Here is a 21,175-nt window from a genome sequence, read left to right on the forward strand (position 1 = left end):
GCAGACTCGATGGGCTGAATGGCCTACTTCTGCTCCTTTGTCTTATGGTCTTATGGATCACAGGCCTGGTTTAATAGTTAATAGGTATAAGATCACCACTGGCAGCTAGGGACTTTAAATACAATTAAGGAAATAGATCTTCCATCTAATTTCAATAATATACTTTCCCATCAAGGCTTTTGACGGCATGGTAGCATAGTGGTTATCGTAACATTTATCAGCAGAGCTGTAGGATTGGGGTTCGATTCCTGCTGCTGTCTTTAAGGAGTTTGCACATTCTCCCTGTGACCGTGTGGGTTTCCTCTGGTTTCCTCCCACATACCAAAGACGTATGGGTAAGGGTTAGTGAGTTGTGGGCATGCTATATTGGTGCCACTTGTGGGCCGCCCAGCCCCATCCTTGCTGATTTGATGTGATGTAAGTCACACATTTCACTGTATGTTTCGGTATACATGTGACAAATAAATCTAATCTTTAAGATCCTTAAATCTTTAATGAGTATAGACTCAGATGCAGTGTGGCTGATCCTTAATTGCCAAGTGAAATGGGTCAACCAGGCATTTGGCTTAAGGAAGGTTGGGGGTGGCCATTACATGCTGGACTATCCCGAGAAAGAACAATAAAACACAGAACGAAGCCATTGAAGCCACATTTTCTCTTTGAAAGATTTATTCATTACCTGAGGAGAACTGAACTGATCTCCCTCGGCTGGTTGGTTCATGCTGAGCTGGAGAGTTCTGGTCGCACTTGCTAAACTCCCTTATCCTTGAACAGGGTTACTTTGCTCTCTCCCCTCTCATTTCCTTTCCAGCACAAATATCCAGAGCCCTAGTGTTAGAACAACAGTGATGATGATTTATCAACAAAGGCCACAAAGTGTGGGTTGGATAGGGGTGGTTAATACCCTCGATTCAGGATCCTTGTATTCCCTTGAGTATTGAATAAATTGATTAGTGTTTTAAAGTTATTGTGCATCTCCTGAAATAAGAGGATGCATGATAACGTTAAAACACTAATTAATTTGTTCAGTACTCAAGGAAAGGTAGCGATACGTATTTAAAGAAACGTCTGCCTGCCTTGAATCTACTGCAGGTTGCCTTTGTTCCCTCTTCTGTCCCTGACACCACTTGTGACACCGTCCGGTGGTGAATCCCCTCCATAAGCATAAAGTGGTTGTATGTGCTCCCAATTATACTTCTTCCAGAAGGAAGTGATACCTTACGCCTTGCACAGTCAAGGTCTCATCTCCCGTAGGTTACCACCGCAACTGTGCCCCAGCAGAGTCCAGCGAGGCAAGCAAGTTCAATGATATGGTAAATTTAGCATAGCATTTCTAACCGTATTACACCTACACTTTTCTTTTAATGTGATACATTTTAAAACATGCATTAACAAACTTTTTTGCCCACTTTACTCAGTAGTAATATATAAAGAATCAGTAGATGGGTTAGAGCAGCAGAAGACCATTCTGGACAGTTAATTAGGTCACTCCTATAGCTAATAATGTGGCCACTGAGTGTAAAGAACATAAAAATAAAAGGCAAGCCAAAGTAATATTGTCGATTATGTTGGAATTCTTTGAGGAAATAGCAGGCAGGATAGACAAAGAAAGTCACTGGATGTTGCTTACTTGGATTTTCGTACAGCCTTTGACAGTGTGCCGCACATGAGGCTGCTTAACAAGATAAGCGCCTATGATATTACAGGAAATATGCTAACCTGGAGAGAAGCTTGGCTGGCTGGCAGGGGACAAAGGGTGGGAATAAAAGGGTCCTTTTCTGGCTGGCTGGCAGTGACTAGTTATGTTTTGTAAGGGTTGATAATGGGACCGTTATTTTCACATTACGTGTCAGTGATTTGGATGACTGAATTGATAGCTGTATGGTCAAGTTTGCAGATAGTACAGAGATAAGTGGAGGGGCAGGTAGTGTTGAGAAAGCAGAGTTTTCAAGGACTTAGACTGGGAGAATGGGCAAAAATGTTGCAGATGGAATACTGTGTAGGGAAGTATATGGTCATGCATTTAAGGAGTAGGCTACTTAATAGATGGAAAGAAAATTTTAAAAAATCAGAGGAGCAAAGGGACTTGTGGTTCCTTGTGCAGGATTCCCTAAAGGTTATCTTGCAGGTTGAATCAGCAGTAAGTAAGACAAATGCAAAGTTAACATTCATTTCGCAAGGACTAGAATATAAGAGCAAGTAAGTAATGCTGAAGCTTTATAAGGCATTGGTCAGACTGCACCCAGAGTTTTGTGAGCAGTTTTGGGTCCCTTGTCTAAGAAAAGATGTATTGGCCTTGGAGAGGGTCCAGAGGATCCAGGGAATTGAAGGGTTAATGTATGATGGCTCTGGGCCTGTATTAGCTGGAGTTTAGAGGAATGGCAAGGGGGTATCTCATTCAAACCTATCGAATATTGAAAGGAACACACATAAAAGTTGCTGGTGAACACAGCAGGCCAGGCAGCATCTCTAGGAAGAGGTGCAGTCGACGTTTCAGGCCGAGACCCTTCGTCAGGACTAACTGAAGGAAGAGTGAGTAAGGGATTTGAAAGTTGGAGGGGGAGGAATGGAGCCAAGAGCTGGACAGGTGATAGGCAAAAGGGATATGAGAGGATCATGGGACAGGAGGTCTGGAAAGAAAGATGGGGGGGGGGACCCAGAGGATGGGCAAGGGGTATATTCAGAGGGACAGAGGGAGAAAAAGGAGAGTGAGAGGAAGAATGTGTGTATAAAATTAAATAACGGATGGGGTATGAGGGGGAGGTGGGGCATTAGCGGAAGTTAGAGAAGTTGATGTTCATGCCATCAGGTTGGAGGCTACCCAGACGGAATATAAGGTATTGTTCCTCCAACCTGAGTGTGGCTTCATCTTTACAGTAGAGGAGGCCGTGGATAGACATGTCAGAATGGGAATGGGATGTGGAATTAAAATGTGTGGCTACTGGGAGATCCTGCTTTCTCTGGCGGACAGAGCGTAGATGTTCAGTAAGCGGTCTCCCAGTCTGCGTCGGGTCTCGCCAATATATAAAAGGCCACATCGGGAGCACTGGATGCAGTATATCACCCCAGCCGACTCACAGGTGAAGTGTTGCCTCACCTGGAAGGACTGTTTGGGGCCCTGAATGGTGATAAGGGAGGAAGTGTAAGGGCATGTGTAGCACTTGTTCCGCTTACACGGATAAGTGCCAGGAGGGAGAGCAGTGGGAGGGATGGGGGGGACAAATGGACCAGGGGGTTGCGTAGGGAGCGATTCCTGTGGAATGCAGAGGGGGGGAGGGAATGATGTGCTTAGTGGTGGGTAAATGCCCCACCTCCCCCTCGTACCCCATCCGTTATTTATTTTTATACACACATTCTTTCTCTCACTCTCCTTTTTCTCCCTCTGTCCCTCTGAATATACCCCTTGCCCATCCTCTGGGTCCCCCCCCCCCCCATCTTTCTTCCTGGACCTCCTGTCCCATGATCCTCTCGTATCCCTTTTGCCTATCACCTGTCTGGCTCTTGGCTCCATCCCTCCCTCCCCTGTCTTCTCCTATCATTTTGGATCTCCCCCTCCCCCTCCAACTTTCAAATCCCTTACTCACTCTTCCTTCAGTTAGTCCTGACGAAGGGTCTCGGCCTGAAACGTCGACTGCACCTCTTCCCAGAGATGCTGCCTGGCCTGCTGCGTTCACCAGCAACTTTTATGTGTGTTGCTTGAATTTCCAGCATCTGCAGATTTCCTGTTGTTTGAATATTGAAAGGCCTAGGTACAGTGGATGTTTCCTATAGTGGTTGAGTCTAGGACCAGAGGGCACAGCCTCAGAACAGGAGGACTTCCATTTAGAACAGAGAAAAGGAGGAATTTTATCAGCCAGAGGGTGGTGAATCTGTGGAATTAATTTCTATGGACAGCTATGGAAGCCTAGCCATTGAGTATACTCAAAGTGGAGGTTGACAGATTCTTGGTTAGTCAGGGTGTCAGAGATTATGGGGAGAAACAGGAGAATGGGGTTAAGAGGGATAATAAATCAGTCATGATGGAATGGCAGAGCAAGTTTGATGGGATGAATGGCCTAATTCTGCTCCTATGTCTTATTGCTTCTAGAAATTACTTTACTTTAAGTAAATAATTTTGATTGAACTCTATCCTTTTAGCCATGTCCGGTGGAAGAGTTGACAGTTCCTGAAAATCTACCTGCACCATCAGAGCGGTACAGAGTGAAGTACCAGCAGTATGAAGAGGAGATGAAGACAAATTACAAGCAATATGTCCAGCAGCTGGCGGAGAAGAACAAAGCAGACCCTTCACATCAGCATCCCCCACCAGCAGGTCTCCAGACCCCGGTAACTTGCTGCCTGCCCAAGGCAATGTTCCCTTTAAAATCTGAATCACATTTATAAGCACTGACATGTTGTGAAATCTATTTATTTTCAGCAGCAGAACAGTGCAGTACATAAAAGTTATTATAAATTACAAAAATAAATAAATACAGAAGATGAATGATGAGGTGGTGTTCATGAGTTCATGAACCATTCACAAATCTGATGGCAGCAGTCAAAAAAGCCAAAGTCAAATTTATTATTCTTAAAGCACATACAGTATATGTTTAGGGGTTCCCAACCTTTGATATGCCATGTACCCCTACCATTAATCGAGGTGTCCGTGGACCCCAGGTTGCGAACCCCTGAGGGATTTAATTTCTTGCAGGCATTTACAGGAAAAATAAAGAAATACAATAGAATTTATGAAAAACTGCATAAACAAAGACCGGCAAATAACTAATGTGTAAAGGAAGAAGCATTATGCAAATAAAAAATTAATACTGAGAACATGAGTTGTAATGAATCCTTGAAAGTGAGTCTGTAGGTTGTAGAATCAGTTCAGAGTTGTGTTGAATGAAGGTATCTATACCAGTTCAGGAGCCTGTTGGTTGTACTGTTCCTGAACCTAGTGGTATGGGATCTAGGTCTTCTGTACCTCCTGCTCGATGGTAGTAGTAAGAAGAGAGCATGGTCTGGATGGCAGGGGTCCCTGAAGCTGGTCTTAAAGCATTAAGTGTGTGTCTTCAGGCTTCTATACCTCCTCTCTGATGCTAACAATGAGAAGAGGGTATGTCCTGGGTGATGGGGGTCCTTAATAATGGATGCTGCCTTTTTGAGGCATCACCTTTAGAAGGTGTCCTCAGTGCTGGGAAGATTAATGGCCACGATGGAGCTGGCTGAGTTTTGAACTTTCTGCAGCTTCTTCTGATGCTGTGCAAAGGCCTCTCCATACTAGACGGCAATGCAATCAGTTAGAATACTCTCCAGGATACATCGAGAAATTTGTAAGAGTCTTTGGTGACATACCAAGTCTCCTGAATCTCCTAATGAAATATAGCAGCTGTTGTGTATGTTCTTTGTAATTGCATCGATATCTTGGGAAAAGGATAGATCTTCAGAGATGTTGACACCCAGGAACTTGAAACTGCTCACTCCTTCCGCCGCATTTATCGATTTACTGGAAGCAAATGCAGCATTTATTATCCATTCCAATTTGACTTTGAACTGACTTTTGACTTGACGGGCTATTTCAGACTGCAGTTAAGAGTTAGCTGCTTTGCTGAGTGATTGTGGCTACATTTGAAGCTATATTCTTCTGTTCTCAACTCCATCATCTAAAATAAATCATTACATAATGAACGACACCGGTTCATTGATTTGAGGTGTTGAAGATAATTATTTTGCATTTTGGTCAATAAAAGATATTTATTTTAGATGATGGAGTCCAAAGTAGAAGAATGTAGCTTCAAATGGAAAGCTAGACTTCTCAAGGTTGATGTCAGGATGCACATCTTAACACAATGAATAATGGTAATCTTCAACTCTCTCCTATAAAAAATGGTTGACTGATTAAAAATGGAGGTCATTTAAATCTGAGACAGGTAGATTTTTATTGAATATGGATATTAAAGGGTTGGGAGCAGTCTGGGTATAAATGAAAATAAGATACAAATTCTGTGATTCTGTAGTGGGTTTTTGTTTCTCTTCCCACAGATACAGCCAGTCCTGTTGAGTGGTTCCAGCAGTTTCTGTTGTACTTATTTATTTAATTTAGAGCTACAGCATGGTAACAGTCTGTCCAATTACACCCACATGACCAATTAACCCACTAACCTGTACGCCTTTGGAATGTGGGAGGAAAGTCTTGTAGAGTTAAAGGTTAATTTTATTTGTCACATGTACATTGAAACATCAAAATGCACTGCACAGCAAGAATTATCTTTTGCATTGAGAGTGTGCTGAGGACTGCTTGCATGTATGCCACACTTCTGATGCCAACATAGCATACCCACAATTTACTTATCCTAACTGTATGCCTTTGGACTATGGCAGGAAACCAGAGCATCCAGAGGCAAAGTTATTTTGTTTTCAGCTGATCTCTGGTTGCTGAAGTGACCTGTTGCCTGGGGCTGAATGCCCTTCTTCTGTCGCTGTTTGGTTAATGCCCATCCATTTCTGTTGTGTCGTTATATTGTTAATAGGATCCAAGAGTTGATGATGTGACTCCCAGATACCTGGCAGCTCTCGATGAGAAAGCTAACCTTCAACAGTGCTACACTAGCAAACCATATAATGAGCAGCAGCACATGAGGAAGTTGGCAACTGTAAGTCTGTTACTAACTAAATTCCTTTGAATGAAATACAAAGTAGTATATTCTTGTCAATGATTTATTATCCACTGCAGTGTGGCCTTTCCCAGTCAAATGATATGATCTTGAGAAGTTGCCAGAGTGTTTTGTCCTCCCTGGAGAAGAATTAGGTCACATGGCCCATCCAGTCAACCATTCAATAATGGCTCATTTTTATTCATTTCCATACTCCTGTCTTCTCCCCATAATCCTAATAAGACCATAAGACATAGGAGCAGAATTAGGCCATTCTGCCCATCCAGTCTGCTTTGCCTTTCCATTATGGCTAATTTGTCATCTCCCTCAACCATTCTCCCCTCTTCTCCCCGTAACCTTTGACACTCTTACTGATCAGGAACCTATCGACCTCTGCTTTAAGTATACCCAATGACTTGGTCTCCACAGCCATCTGTGGCAATGAATTCTGCAGATTCACTACCCTCTAGCTAAAGAAATTATTTCTCATCTCTGTTCTTCTGTTCTGAGGCTGTGTCCTCTGGTCCTGGATTCCTCTCAATATAGGAAACATCTTCTCCACATCCGCTCTATCTAGGTCTTTCAATATTCGATAAGTTTCAATGAGATTCCCCCCTCGTTCTCCTAAAGTCCAGGAGTACAAGTCCAGAGCCATCAAACGCTCCTCATATGTTAACCCTTTCATTCCTGGTATTATTCTTATGAACCTCCTCTGGACCTTCTCCAGTGCCAGCAAATCCTTTCTTAGTTAAGGGGTCCAAAACTACTCACAATACGCCAAGTGGGGTCTGACTAATGTCTTATAAAGCCTCTGCAATCCTCTTACCAATCAAGAATCTATTAATCTCTGCTTTAAATATACTGAGTAACTTGGCCTTTGCAGTCCTTTATGGGAATGACTGCCACAGATTAAAGGAAGATTCCTTTATTCCGAGGCTATGCTCATTCATCCTAGAATCTCCTATTATTGGAAACATCCTCTGTAAGTCCACTCTATCCAGGTCTTTCAGTATTCAGTAGGTTTCAATTAGACCCCTCCCTCATCCTTCTGAACTCCATTCAGTGACAGGTTCAGAGACATCAAACATTTCTTTTATGTTAACCCTTTCATCCCTGGGGTTGTTCCTGTGAACCTCCTCTGAACCCTTTCCAAGTCCTTTAGATAAGCGACCCAAAGTTTCTCACAGTTGATCACTGTTACACAAATGTACTGCTCGGCAGCTTTGAATCTGAATGTCCTTATTATTTCTTCTCACTAAGAAATGAAGAATTCTAGTAAAATTCTACAGAAAATGCCATTCAGGCCATCACATCCAAATTTTTAAAAATAGACTCTCGCCTTTAGATTAATCTCACATCCTAGGTCTTGGTTAAAACTTTTCCAGTTTAATGGCTTTTCAGATGTTTATCTTGGTACATTTTAAATGTTGTGGGGACTTTTTCCTTCATCTGGTGAGTTCCAAGCATCTATAATTCACTGAGTGAAGATAGTTTTCTTCTGTCTCTTCTATCCAGTCATAGATATAGCCCAACTCATCCATGCTAGCCAAGGTATTTTTCTGCACTAATCCCATTTGTCTGCCTTTGGCCTATAAACCTCTGAACCATTTCTATCCACGTATCTCTCCTAATGTCTTAAATGTACCCACCTCTATGACTTCTCCTGGTAGCTCAGAATCAGAATCAGGTTTAATATCACTAGCATATGTCATGAAATATGTTGTTTTGCGGCAGCAGTACCTTGCAGTACATAATTATAAAAAGTTATAAATTACAATAAGATATTTCAAAATTAAGCTTTTTCATATACCCACCACCTTCTGTGGAAAAAGTTGCCCCACTGATTTGCAATAAATATTATGTAGATATATGCCCTTTATGATTTTCTAAACCTCTATAAGGTCACTCCTCTGTCTCCTTTGCTCCAGGGAAAGCAGTTACAGCCCATTCAATCTCTCCTTGTAACTCTAACTCTCCAGACCTTGTGAATCTTTTCAGTACCCTCTCAAGTTTAATCACATTCTTCCTCTAAAGTGATCATTACTGCACACAATACTCGAAGTGAGATCTCACCATTGTTTGTACAGCTATAACATAATGTCCCTACTCTCATACTTATCCTTCTGTCCAGTGAAGGCAAGTATGCTGTATATCATAGAACCATAGAACATTACAGCACAGAAACAGGCCTTTTGGCCCTTCTTGGCTGTGCCGAGCCATTTTTCTGCCTAGTCCCACTGACCGACCTCTGGACCATATCCTTCCATACACCTCTCATCCATGTACCTGTCCAAGTTTTTAAATGTTAAAAGTGAGCCCGCATTTACCACTTCATCTGGCAGCTCATTCCACACTCCCACCACTCTCTGTGTGAAGAAGCCCCCCCCCCAATGTTCCCTTTAAACTTTTCCCCCCTCACCCTTAACCCATGTCCTCTGGTTTTTTTTCTCCCCTAGCCTCAGTGGAAAAAGCCTGCTTGCATTCACTCTATCTATACCCATCATAATTTTATATACCTCTATCAAATCTCCCCTCATTCTTCTACGCTCCAGGGAATAAAGTCCTAACCTATTCAACCTTTCTCTGTAACTCAGTTTCTCAAGTCCTGGCAACATCCTTGTAAACCTTCTCTGCACTCTTTCAACCTTATTAATAACTTTCCTGTAATTTGGTGACCAAATTATCATCTTCATCATTAAAGTAGATAATTTTATTTTCTGGGAGTTTGCTCTGCGTAAATTGTCTGCCATGTTAGACCAGGTCTCCTCTTTCTTCCCCACCCCCCAAGGTACTCCTTAAAAGCTTTTTCTCACATCCTTCTAATCAAAGGGACTACAGTTCAAAAATATATCTTGTAAGGTGCACTGGGATATTGATGTAAAGCACTGTGGAGGTCAAGTCATTCGGTGTATTTTTGGCTGAGATTGATGGATTCTTGATTAGTAAGGGCGTCAAAGGTTACGGGGAGAAGGCAGAAGGAGGGGATTGAGTGGGATAATAAATCAGTCATGATGGAATGGCAGAGCAGACTCAATGGGCCAAATGACCTAATTACAATATGCTTCTATGTCTTATAGCCTTACGGGATATCCCAAAATTGTAAAAAATGATATGTAGATTTTCAGTTTTATTTTCTGCAGACCAATTGATAGTCACTTTGCGGTTGAAACTAGTAATCTGATGCAAAGACCTTGGATCAGTTGATAATAAGCAGATCTCAGTCCTTGCCTTTAATTCCGTGGCAAGCTTGACACCTCGATAAATGGTGTAAATTAATGAACTTTGTACCTAGGAGGATCTTGCCATGGAGAAGCGAAAGCAGGCCGTGGTAGAACAAGTACTGGTGGATCACCTATCCAGGTAGGTGAAGAACAAGACCAATTTTCAAATATATTTAGGAATCAACACTTTCAACAATGGTGTTGAATTTAACTTCTCTGCTGTTTGGATTTTGCACCTAATCCTGAATTGATGCCTGAAATTCAGTTGAACCTTTCCTTATAGAATCAGAATCAGGTTTATTATCACCAGCATGTGACATGAAATTTGTTAACTTAGCAGCAGCAGTTCAATGCAATACATAATCTAGCAGAGAGAGAAAAAATAATAACAATAATAAATAAAATAAAATGAAACAATAAATAAACAAGTAAATCAATTACATATATTGAATAGATTTTTTTAAATGCGCCAAAACAGAAATACTGTATATTAAAAAAAGTGAAGTAGTGTCCAAAGCTTCAATGTCCATTTAGGAATCGGATGGCAGAGGGGAAGAAGCTGTTCCTGAATCACTGAGTGGGTGGCTTCAGGCTTCTGTATCTCCTACCTGATGGTAACTGAGAAAAGGGCATGCCCTGGGTGCTGGAGGTCCTTAATAATGGACGCTGCCTTTCTGAGACTGTGAATGGATATTCATAACAATACTCATGATGGTATTTTTGAAAGATTAAATGGTCTACTGCATTCTACAGGATGGCAGCATAGTGGCTAGCATAATGCTTTACAGTGCTAGTGATCGGTATTCAATAAACGAGATTCCGTAGCTGTTGGAAATTCAGAGTAACACATACAAAATGCTGGAGAAACTCAGTAGGTCAGGCAGTGTCTATGGAGGGGGATAAACACTTGACGTTTTAGGCCGAAACTCTTCATCAGGTCTGAAGGTGCTCCATCCAGTTCCGATGAATGGTCTCAGCCTGAAACTTTGACTGTTTATTCCTTTCCATAGATGCTGCCCGACCTGCTGAGTTCCTCCAGCATATTCTATATGTCAGTTGGTATTTAATTCTGCTGCTGTCTATAAGGAATTTGTGTGTTCATCCCATAACTTCATGGGTTTTTCCCCAGGTGTTCCAGTTTCCTTCCACATTCCAAAGATGTATGGATTAAGATTAGTGAGTTGTGGGCACGCTACATTGGCTCTAGAGACTGGTGACAGTTGTGGGCTGCCCCCAGCATATCCTCCTGCTGTGTTTGTCATTGACACAAGTGATGTATTTCACTCTATGTTTCAATGTACATGTGTCAAATAAAACCAGTCTTTACTTAAGAGCTCACTGTTTAAACAATAACATATTTTGTGTAAGGGAATAGATATCTTGCTCTATAATGCAGCAAAAGTACTTAATTTGAATATATCTTAGAAATCACATGTATTCCCAGGTAGATTAACTTTATAACAATAACAAATTGGATTTACACAGCACTTTAATGTATTAGTTCGTCCCAAAGCACTTCAAATAGACATCGTTTGTACTGTATCTGAGTTGTATGAAGAGATTTGATGGATGGGAGAAGCTTGGTCAAAAAGGTAGGCTTCAAGTGTAATCTCAGAGGGGGAGCAAAAGAACATACAGTACTGTTCAAAAGTCTGAGGCACACATATACAGAGCTAGGGTGCCTAAGCCTTTTGCACAGTACTCAGTAATTTGATGTATTGCACTGTCCTGCTGCCACAAAAACAAACAAGTTTCATAACATATGTGAGTGATGATAAACCTGATTCTGATATGGGTCTCTGTTGTGGACTGAGAGTGAGAAGGATATGCAGGGAGAAGGGAATCATGGTTGGGAAAAGGGGAAGGGAAAGGGAAGCACCAGAGAGACATTCTGTTATGATCAGTAAACCAACTGAATGGAATCAAATTACCTTGCCTGGTGTCTCAGGGCTGGGGGTGTCTGGACCTGCACCAACTCATGCCCCTGGCACTCCTTCTCTGCCATCTGTCCCACACCCATAAGACACTAAGACATTGGAGCAGAATTAGGCCATTCAGCCCATCGAGACTGCTCTGCCAGTCCATCATGGCTGATCCCAGATCCCACTCAACCTGACACACCTGCCTTCTTGCCATATCCTTTAATGCCCTGATTGATCAGGAAACTATCAATTTCTGCCTTAAATATATGCATGGACTTGGCCTTCAGCGTTCCACAGATTTACCACTCTCTGGCTAAAATAATTCCTCCATACCTCTGTTTTAAAGAGTAGCCCCTCAGTTTTGAGGCTGTGCCCTCTAGTTCTGGATACCCCCATCATAGGAAACATCCTCTCAACATCCACCCTATCAAGTCCTTTCAATATTCAGTAGGTTTCAAAGAGATCCCACTCCATTCTTTTAAATTCCAGTGAGTTTAGGCCCAAAGCTGCCAAACTCTTCTCAAATGTTAACCCCTTCATTCCTAGAATCATCCTTGTGAACCTCCTCTGGACTCTCCCCAATGAAAACACACCTTTTCTGAGATATGGGGCCCAAAACAGCTGACAATCCTCCAAATGCGGCCTGACTAGTGTCTTATAAAGGCTCAGCATTACTTCCTTGCTTTATAATCTATTCCCCTTGAAATAAATGCCAACCTGCGTTTGCTTTCTTTACCACAGACTCAACTTGTAAATTAACCTTCTAGGAGTCTTGCACAAGGACTCCTAAGTCCCTCTGCACCTCTGATGTTTGAACCTTCTCCCTATTTAGAATACGGTCCACACTATTGTTCCTCTTATCAAAATACATTATCGTACATTTCCCAACACTATTCTATCTGCCACTTTTTTGCCCACTCTTACAATTTGTTTAAGTCCTGTTGCAATTGTATTGCTTCCTCAGCACTTACCTGCCCCTCCACATATCTTTGTATCTGAAGTTCCCCAACCATATCGCAGCCACCACCCTGCGACCAGACATTGTCCTAGTGTCTGAGTCTACTAAGCAAGTGGTGCTGCTGGAGCTGACAGTCCCATGGGAAGATAGCTTGGAGGAGGCCTTTGAAAGGAAGCTCTCCAAGTACGCAGGACTGGTCAGCAACTGTCAGCAGGCTGGATGGAGAGCAAGGTGTCTCCCAGTGGAGGTTGATTGTAGGGGATTCGCAGCCCGTTCTTTAGTTAGAGCCTTCAGCATTTTGGGCATCGAGGGAGAGAGGAAGAGGGGAGCCATCCGCAGTACCACCGATGCGGCAGAGAGGGCCTCCAGATGGCTGTGGCTCAAAAGAGGGGAGCCACGGAGTCATAAGTAGCTAGCCACCTGGACACAAGCTGGGGTCTGATCAGCCCCGGCTGGGTCACCTGGAGGAGGTTGTATGATGTTGAAAGACCCGAAACACCCGATGATTCCAGGAACATCACTGAAAATGTGTCCAGAAGCATTAGTAGATCTATGTACACAGTGTATCACCTGCAAACTTTGCCACACAGTCATCAATTCCATTATCTAAATCATTGACAAACAATATGAAAAGCAGCGGTCCCAATACTGACCCCTGAGGAACACCTATTAGTCACTAGCAGCCAACCAGAAAAGGCCCCCTTTATTCCCACTCGCTGCCTCCTGCCTGTCAGTCATTCCGCTATCCATGCCAGTATCTTTCCTGTAACGCCACAGGATTTTATCTTGTTAAGCAGCCTCAAGTGTGGCACCTTATCAAACGCCTTCTGAAAATCCAAGTAAGTGACATCCATTGCCTCTCCTTTGTCCACCCTGCTTGTTACTTCCTCGAAGAACTCCAACAGATTTATCAGGCAAGATGTCCCTTTATAGAAACCATGCTGACTTTGATTTATTTTATCATGTGCCTCCAAGTAAGTTTAAACTTCATCCTTAATAAAGGACTCCAACACTTTCCAAACCACTGAAGTTAGGCTAATTGGCCTATAATTTCCTTTCTTTTGCCTTCCTTCCTTCTTAAAGAGTGGAGTGACACTTGCAATCTTCCAGTCCTCCGGGACCATGCCAGAATCACATGATTCTTGAAAGATCATGACAAATGTATCTGTTATCTCTACAGCAACTTCTCTCTGGACTCTGGGATGTAGTCCATCTGGTCCAGGTGTCTTATCCACCTTCAGACCTTTGAGTTGCCTAGCAGTTTTTCCTTTGTAATAGCAATGGCACTCATTCCTGCTACCTGACACTCATGGACCTCTGGCACTGCTAGTGTTTTCGACAGTGAACACAGATGCAAAGTACCCATTAAGTTCACCTGCTATTTCTTTGTCCCCCATTACTACCTCACCAGCATCATTTTCCAGTAGTCTAATATCAAGTTTCGCCTCCCTTTTACTTTTTATATAACTGAAAACACTTCTTCTATCCTGCTTTATATTATTGGCTAGTTTGCCCTCATATTTAATCTTTTCCCTTGTTATAGCTTTTTTAGTTTCCTTTTATTGGATTTTAAAAGCTTCCTAATCATCCAACTTCCCACTCACTTCTGCTACTTTATATGCCCTTTCCTTGGCTTTTATGCAGCCCTTAACTTCCTTTGTCAGCCATAATTGCCTAGCCCTGCCATTTGAGAACTTCTTCCTCTGAGGGACATATCTATTCTGCGCCTTGTGAACTATTCTCAGAAACTTCAGCCATCTCTGATCTGCCATCATCCCTGCCAGTATCTTCGACCAATCCACTTGGGTAAACTCCTCTCTCGTGCCTCTGTAATTTCCTTTATTCCATTGTGTTACTAATACATGTGAGTTATGTTTCTCCCTCTCAAATTGCGGTATGAATTCCATCATATGATGTGAAGAAGATTGAGTGCAAAAGAAATAGTAGGTGTAGACCATCCAGTGCCATGAGTCACAGAGCAAAGTAATTTAAATTTCCTTTGGTTTATTATTGTAACATATCAAGGCACAATGAAGCACTTAGTATTGCGCGCCATCCCTGTAGGTCGTTTCATAATCTAAATACATCAAAGTATTAGAAGGGGAAACAGTGATGGAATGTAGATTATGGAGTTACAGTTACAGAGGAAGTACAGTGTAGGTAGAAACTAAGATATGTGGACTTACTAGAGAGACATGGCATATAAAGTCCATAGCAAAGCAACGCCGTAACACTTTAGGCGTCAGCGATTGGGGTTTAATTCCTACTGCTGTCCATAGGCAGTTTGTACATTCTCCCATGACTGCATAGCTTTCCTCTGAGTGGTTCAGGTTCCATGTGTGTTCCAAAAACGTATGGATTAGGGTTTGTGAGTTGGTGGCGGAGGCATAGTGACAGTTACAGGCTGCCCCCAGCACATTCTCGGGCTGTGTTGGTTTCACTTTATGTTTTGATGTACATGTGACAAATAAAGCTAATTTTTATTTAGTAGCATCCTAGTATTTAAATAATAAATAATAAGGAAATATATATTTTGTTGTATAATACAGCAAAAATATCATCATGCAAATATAGTGTCTTGAAAGAGTATTTCAGCCCCTAACCCTTTGTTCACATAAATGATTATTACAACCAAGGATCAGTATAACTGAGAATTTTTATTTCCGAATCACATGCTCCTTTTTTCACAGTAGAACCCATAAAACAGGGGGATTGTGAAGCATAAAAAACTACAAAATCAAAAACTGAAATGTCAGCAGTTCAAAAGTATTCATTTCCCTTTGCTGAGTATTTAGTCGAACCACCTCTCACAACCATTACAGCCAGTGGTCTTTTTGGATAAGTCTCTTTTAGCTTTGTACAATGTGATGGAGCAAGATTTGCCAATTGCTCTTTGCAAAATAGCTCAAGCTGTGCCGGGTTCATTGGAGATCGGCAGTGGACAGCAGTCGTGAGGTCTTGCCAGAGATATTCGAGCGGGTTAAGGTCAGGACTCTGACCGGGCCACTCAACGACAACAATTTTTTTTTCATTTGAAGGTACTCCATGGTTGTTCTGGTGTTGTGCTTTGGATTGTTGTCCTGCTGAAAGACAAACTTCCTCCAAAGTCTCAGCTTTCTGACAGACGCTAGCAGGGTTTTATCCAGGATCTCTCTGTATTTAGCAGTGTTATTCTTCCCGTCAATCCTGACCAGATTTCCAGTTCTTGCTGCTGAAAAGCAACCCCATACTTTTGAGCTGTTCTACACACTTGGGACAATTTATATTGGCCAATTAGTCCACTGACTTTTAAATTTTTTAGATGTCAGAAAAACCTGAACATCCAGATGAAATCCACAGGGAGAAAGTGCACCCTTCACCCAGCACCTGATATCAGAATTGAACCTGTGACACCGCAACTCTGAGGCAGCAGCTCTACTAGTTTTGCCACTGTGCCACCCTATTCTGTTACTTAATAAGATCAGGGCTGAGTTTGTGCATCCACGGTCCGACCCAGTCCACTAGCCGATGATTCCCCAAGTGTCCAAAACTTATGAAGATGATTAATTGAGCTACCCCAGTTCCGGATTAGATTAGCTTTCTTTGTTACATGTATATCAAAACATACAGTGAAATGTGTTATTTGTTGTCAATGACCAGCACAGTCCGGGGATGTATTGGGTCAACATGCTTTTCGTGCCTACATAGCATGCTTACAGCTCACTAACCCTAACCCATTCCAATTAATCTACCAACCCGTATATCTCTGGTACATGGGAGGAAACCCAAGTGCTTGAAGCAAGCCCACGCAGTCACGGGGAGAGCGTACAAACCTCTTACAGTCTGTGGCAGGAATTAGACCCCGATTGGTGGTGCTGTGAAGCATTATGTTAAACGTAACGGAGTTCTCAGACGTAAAGAATTCCAAACACCAGTAAGTCAAAGAAATTTCGTATCTTATTTAATGGCCAAACCCTTACACTAAGCCAGTCCCCTAGTTCAGGGCTCATCAGCCAGAAGAACTCAAAGTTAAAAGTTGTGTACATACATCTATTGATGCTTCTGGACACATCTTCAGTGATGTTCCTGGAATCATCGGGTGTTTCGGCTCTTTCAACATCATACAACCTCCTCCAGGTGACCCAGCCGGGGCTGATCAGACCCCAGCTTGTGTCCAGATGGCTAGCTACTTATGATTCCATGGCTCCCCTCTTTTGAGCCACAGTCATCTTGAGGTCTTCTCTGCATCGGTGGTAGTGCGGATGGCTCTCCTCTTCCTCTCTCCCTCGATGTCCAAAATGCTGAAGGCTCTAACTAAAGAATGGGCTACGAATCTCCTACAACCAACCTCTGCTGGGAGACACCTCGCTCTCCATCCAGCCTGCTGACAGTTGCTGACCAGTCCTGCGTACTTGGAGAGCTTCCTTTCAAAGGCCTCCTCCAAGCTATCTTCCCATGGGACTGTCAGCTCCAGCAGCACCACTTGCTTAGTAGACTCAGACACTAGGACAATGTCTGGTCACAGGTTGGTGGCTGCGATATGGTTGGGGAACTTCAGCTGCCCTCCGAGGTCCACCAACAGCTGCCAGTCCCTTGCAGAGGTCAGAATGCCAGCAGATGCTCTTTTGGCAGGTATTGGCTGCTCCCCAGCTCTGACAAAGGCAATGGTCTGCTTGCAGGGTCGGGATAGCTTCGCCTACTCAACTCCTGTGCTGACGGCTTCAGCGATGGTCTTCAGGTCCTGATCATGCCACCACCTGTACCGTCCCTCACCAAGTGCCCTTGCACATAAATTTATTATCAAAGTACATACATGTCACCGTGAGATGTCACGTTGAGATTCATTTTCTTACGGACATTCACAGTAAGTACAAAGAAACACAGTAGAATGAAATACAAACAAGATGGACAAACAACCAATGTGCAAATACAAAAAGAAAAGAAAACAAACAAATTAATAATAATAAATAAATAAGCAATAAATATTGAGATCATGAGATAAAGAGTTCTTGAAAGTGGATCCATAGATTTTGGGAACAATTCAGTGTTCGGGTGCGTGAAGATATATTCCCTGGTTCAAGAGCCTGATGACTGAGGGGTAATAACTGTTTCTGAATTGTTGGTGTGGGTCTTGAGGCTCCTGGACCTCTTTCCTGATAGCAGCAGTGAGGTGAGACCATACCCTGGTTGGTGAGGGTACTTGGTGATGGTACTTGGTGATGGAAGCTGCTTCCCTCAGCACTGTTGATGTGCTCCTTGAACTGTCCCCTAGTATTCACCATCTCATCCCTTTACAATCTTGCTCCTTCATGGAATCTTAACACTCTTTGTCTCATAAGTACAGAGGATTCAGTTAATTAGCTTACATCAGGATCAGCACATTTTGGCCCAATTAAATGGCTGCCCCAATTAGCCAGTTTCATGGTAATAGTTATAAAGGCATAAAAAAAGACAAGCTACCTTTTAACTAACAAGTTATATATTTAAATAAAATACAGAACACATTAGATCTACCAATACCAATACAGTACTATAAAACTGTATGTTACTCCCTCATAGTTATTGACAGAGGAATTCATTCGGTGTACACTGTTCTTCTGATTGACTGTAAATGAAAACAATCAGCGCAGACACCTAGCGCAGATAATGGACTGTCTTCAAACAATGCTTTTGACAATCGCATCTTCCAAATCTTCACTTTCATTGTAACATTCAAGATGATTGTCAATACCTTCAAATTCTTCGTAGTTTCTAACTTGTTGAAATATTGAAATCATTAATTTTCTGTCTCTGGCATCTCCAAGCCTGAATGCTTGAAACCGCAGTGAACAAAACAGTTCGGAATTGGATTACTGCTTATTTCTTGCCAATTATCAGTAACAAAAATCACTGCTTTTTGAACATAAACACATCCATTCGATGCTATTTAAAAGCAGTTCACTCTAAGTATGGTGTGATGTCTAACAGCCACACAAGAACACGTAAATGACACTAGTTAGAAACTGTTTGGCAATTGTCTCCTATCCCAATTAAGTGGCATTGTGTCTCAAATAAACGAAGGGGAGCCTGGTTATTTTCTCCATTAGTGTTTGTCCTTTAAGAGTTGTCCCGAATAAGCGGATGCCCCAATTAACCGATGGCCCAATTAGCCAGAATCCACTGTAGCTAAAGTTTGCACAGATATAAAGGAAAACAAAAGTATAATGTTTTTCTTGTAATTGTGTAAGTCATAACTGGTTGGTATACTCAATGTACATATCACCAACTGTGAAAGTCAACAAAGAGACTGACTTGTCTCACTGAGTTCATCAGTGGATTAATTATTACCTGCTGGAAGTTTGTCATTAGAAGGGTAGAAGATTTCTTCTTTGACAATTTGGTTTGGCAGAAAAGCAAGAATTTGAATTTTGTTTTATTTTGGGTGTCTTTCAATTAAACCTTGCTAAAATTTAACAGCTTGGCAAACTGTGGCTAGTATTCACTGTGATGTGCTCTTGCAAATTTTCCCATGTCAAAATTTGCATGCTATTAATTGAATACCTTGACCTTAAAGATGAACTGGATATTTTAGTTTCAAAGTTTAGCTGTTTTGGTCTTGCCTGCTGAACCTCCCATTCTTAACGTCTTTGATCTGTTGTATTGGTTGTTTCTCTGTCTCTGTCTCTGTCTCTTTTCACTACCTCTATGCTCTATCTCTCTCACTACTTCTCTCCCTGTCTCTCTTCATTCTCTCCATCTCTCTCTCCCTTCTCTCCATCTCTTTCTCTTCCCTCTTTCTTTCTGTCTCTCTCTCTCTCTTCTCTCTCCCTCTCCCTCTGCCCCTCCTCCTCCCACCCTGTCTGTCTGTCTCTCCCTCTCTCTCTCACCCCTCCCCACACAACTTATCCTCTCGCTCATTATACCCTATAATTATTCCCCTCTGTAACAGGGCAGTGATCAGTGATCCAGAACAAGATGGAAACAGCATTGATCTGACACATCAGCAAACTACACTTCCAGGCATTGGATCCGCACCTCTAAGATTTAGAAACAGGAAACTCCATCAAACCAAGTATGCGCATGTTGAAATCTATTAAGACTAAATGATTTTCTTAATATAAAATTAACAATGATCAGTTGCAGTTCAGTGGGTAGTACTGTTGGTGTGGAATGGGAACATTACAGGATCAACTTCCACTCCCATTCCGAGCAGAGCCAAGCTAACACTTTATTGTTATACTGAGGGAGTGTCGCACTCCTGATAGAACTCCGTTAGTTGAGATATTAGGATCATGGATTAACTTTATTTGCCGTATATATTTACATGGATTTAGGAATTTGCTCTGGTGTGTCAGGATATGACATGGAACAAAAAACAACAACATTCAGCAATTATAAAGAATAAAGAATTCTATTAAAATGAAGTAAGAGGTTAAAGTACAGATATGGAATAAAATGTGCATAAATACATAAATACCAGCATGTATTTAACATGTAAACAGTATTATAAAAACTGGTTTAAAGTGTTTACAGTGCAGTACAGTAACGGGATAATAGATGGAGGTTGGTGGGGCCTAATTAGAATGGTTGATCAGATTAACTGCCTGGGGGAAGAAACTTTTAATTTGGTGCACAATTTTTGTTTTAATAACCCTATCATGTTTTACAGAAGGGAAAAGTCAGTTTGCATTAAACCAAGGTTGCAGTTACCTAATAAAGTTGCACACAAATATCTAATCAGCCAATCATGTGACAGCAATTCAGTACATAAAAGCAAGTAGACATGGTCAAGGTTGCTTTTGTTACAGTTCAGACCAAAAAACCTACTGGGAAAGAAATGTGATCTAAGTGACTTTGATCATGAAATGATTGTTGGTGCCAGAAGGGCTGCTTTGAGTACCTTAGAACTGCTGATCTCCTGGGATTTTCACTCACAGCAATCACTTGCATTTACAGAGAATGGTGTCAATTTTTTTTTAAAACAACATTAAGTAAGCGACAATTCTGTGGGTGAAAATGACTTGTTAATGAGAGAGGTCAGAGGGGAATAGCCAGACTGGTTCAAGCTGACAGGAAGACAACAGTAACTCAAATAACCACATGTTACAAACAGTGGTGTGCAGAAGAGCATCCCTGGAGGCACGACATGTAGAATGTTGAAGCGCATGGGCTACAGCAGTAGAAGACCATGAAAATACACTCAGTGGCCACTTTAGTAGGTACAGGAGGTATGTAATAAAGAGGCAACTGAGTGTATTTGTTTCAGATGACATTATTGAAACAGATTATTTCATTTTTATCCCATCACTGATTTGGGAGCTTGCAGTATGCAAATTGGTTGCCTCATTTTCCTCATGACATAGTGACTCCATTTGAATAAATACTTTATAAGCTATAAAGTGCAATGGGACATAAGTTTACTAATGATGTTGTACAAACACAAACATCCTGTGAATGGTAGCAGGAAGGACTGTGGACCTGTGGTCA

General features: G+C 41.9%; 1 protein-coding gene across 9 annotated transcripts in view; it reads left to right on the top strand.

The window, feature by feature from the left end:
- caps2 (calcyphosine 2) overlaps positions 1-21,175 on the top strand; it is a 60,134-nt gene that overhangs the window by 11,172 nt on the left and 27,787 nt on the right. For all 9 annotated transcript variants that reach the window (XM_072268132.1, XM_072268136.1, XM_072268134.1 and 6 more), the window contains 4 exons: positions 4,138-4,326; positions 6,507-6,629; positions 9,922-9,989; positions 19,638-19,760. In XM_072268132.1, the coding sequence (XP_072124233.1) occupies positions 4,138-4,326; positions 6,507-6,629; positions 9,922-9,989; positions 19,638-19,760 (503 nt within the window). The remainder of the gene's footprint in view (positions 1-4,137; positions 4,327-6,506; positions 6,630-9,921; positions 9,990-19,637; positions 19,761-21,175) is intronic.

The sequence above is a fragment of the Mobula birostris genome, chromosome 9 (assembly GCF_030028105.1).
Source record: "Mobula birostris isolate sMobBir1 chromosome 9, sMobBir1.hap1, whole genome shotgun sequence".
NCBI classification, from domain to species: Eukaryota; Metazoa; Chordata; class Chondrichthyes; order Myliobatiformes; family Myliobatidae; genus Mobula; species Mobula birostris.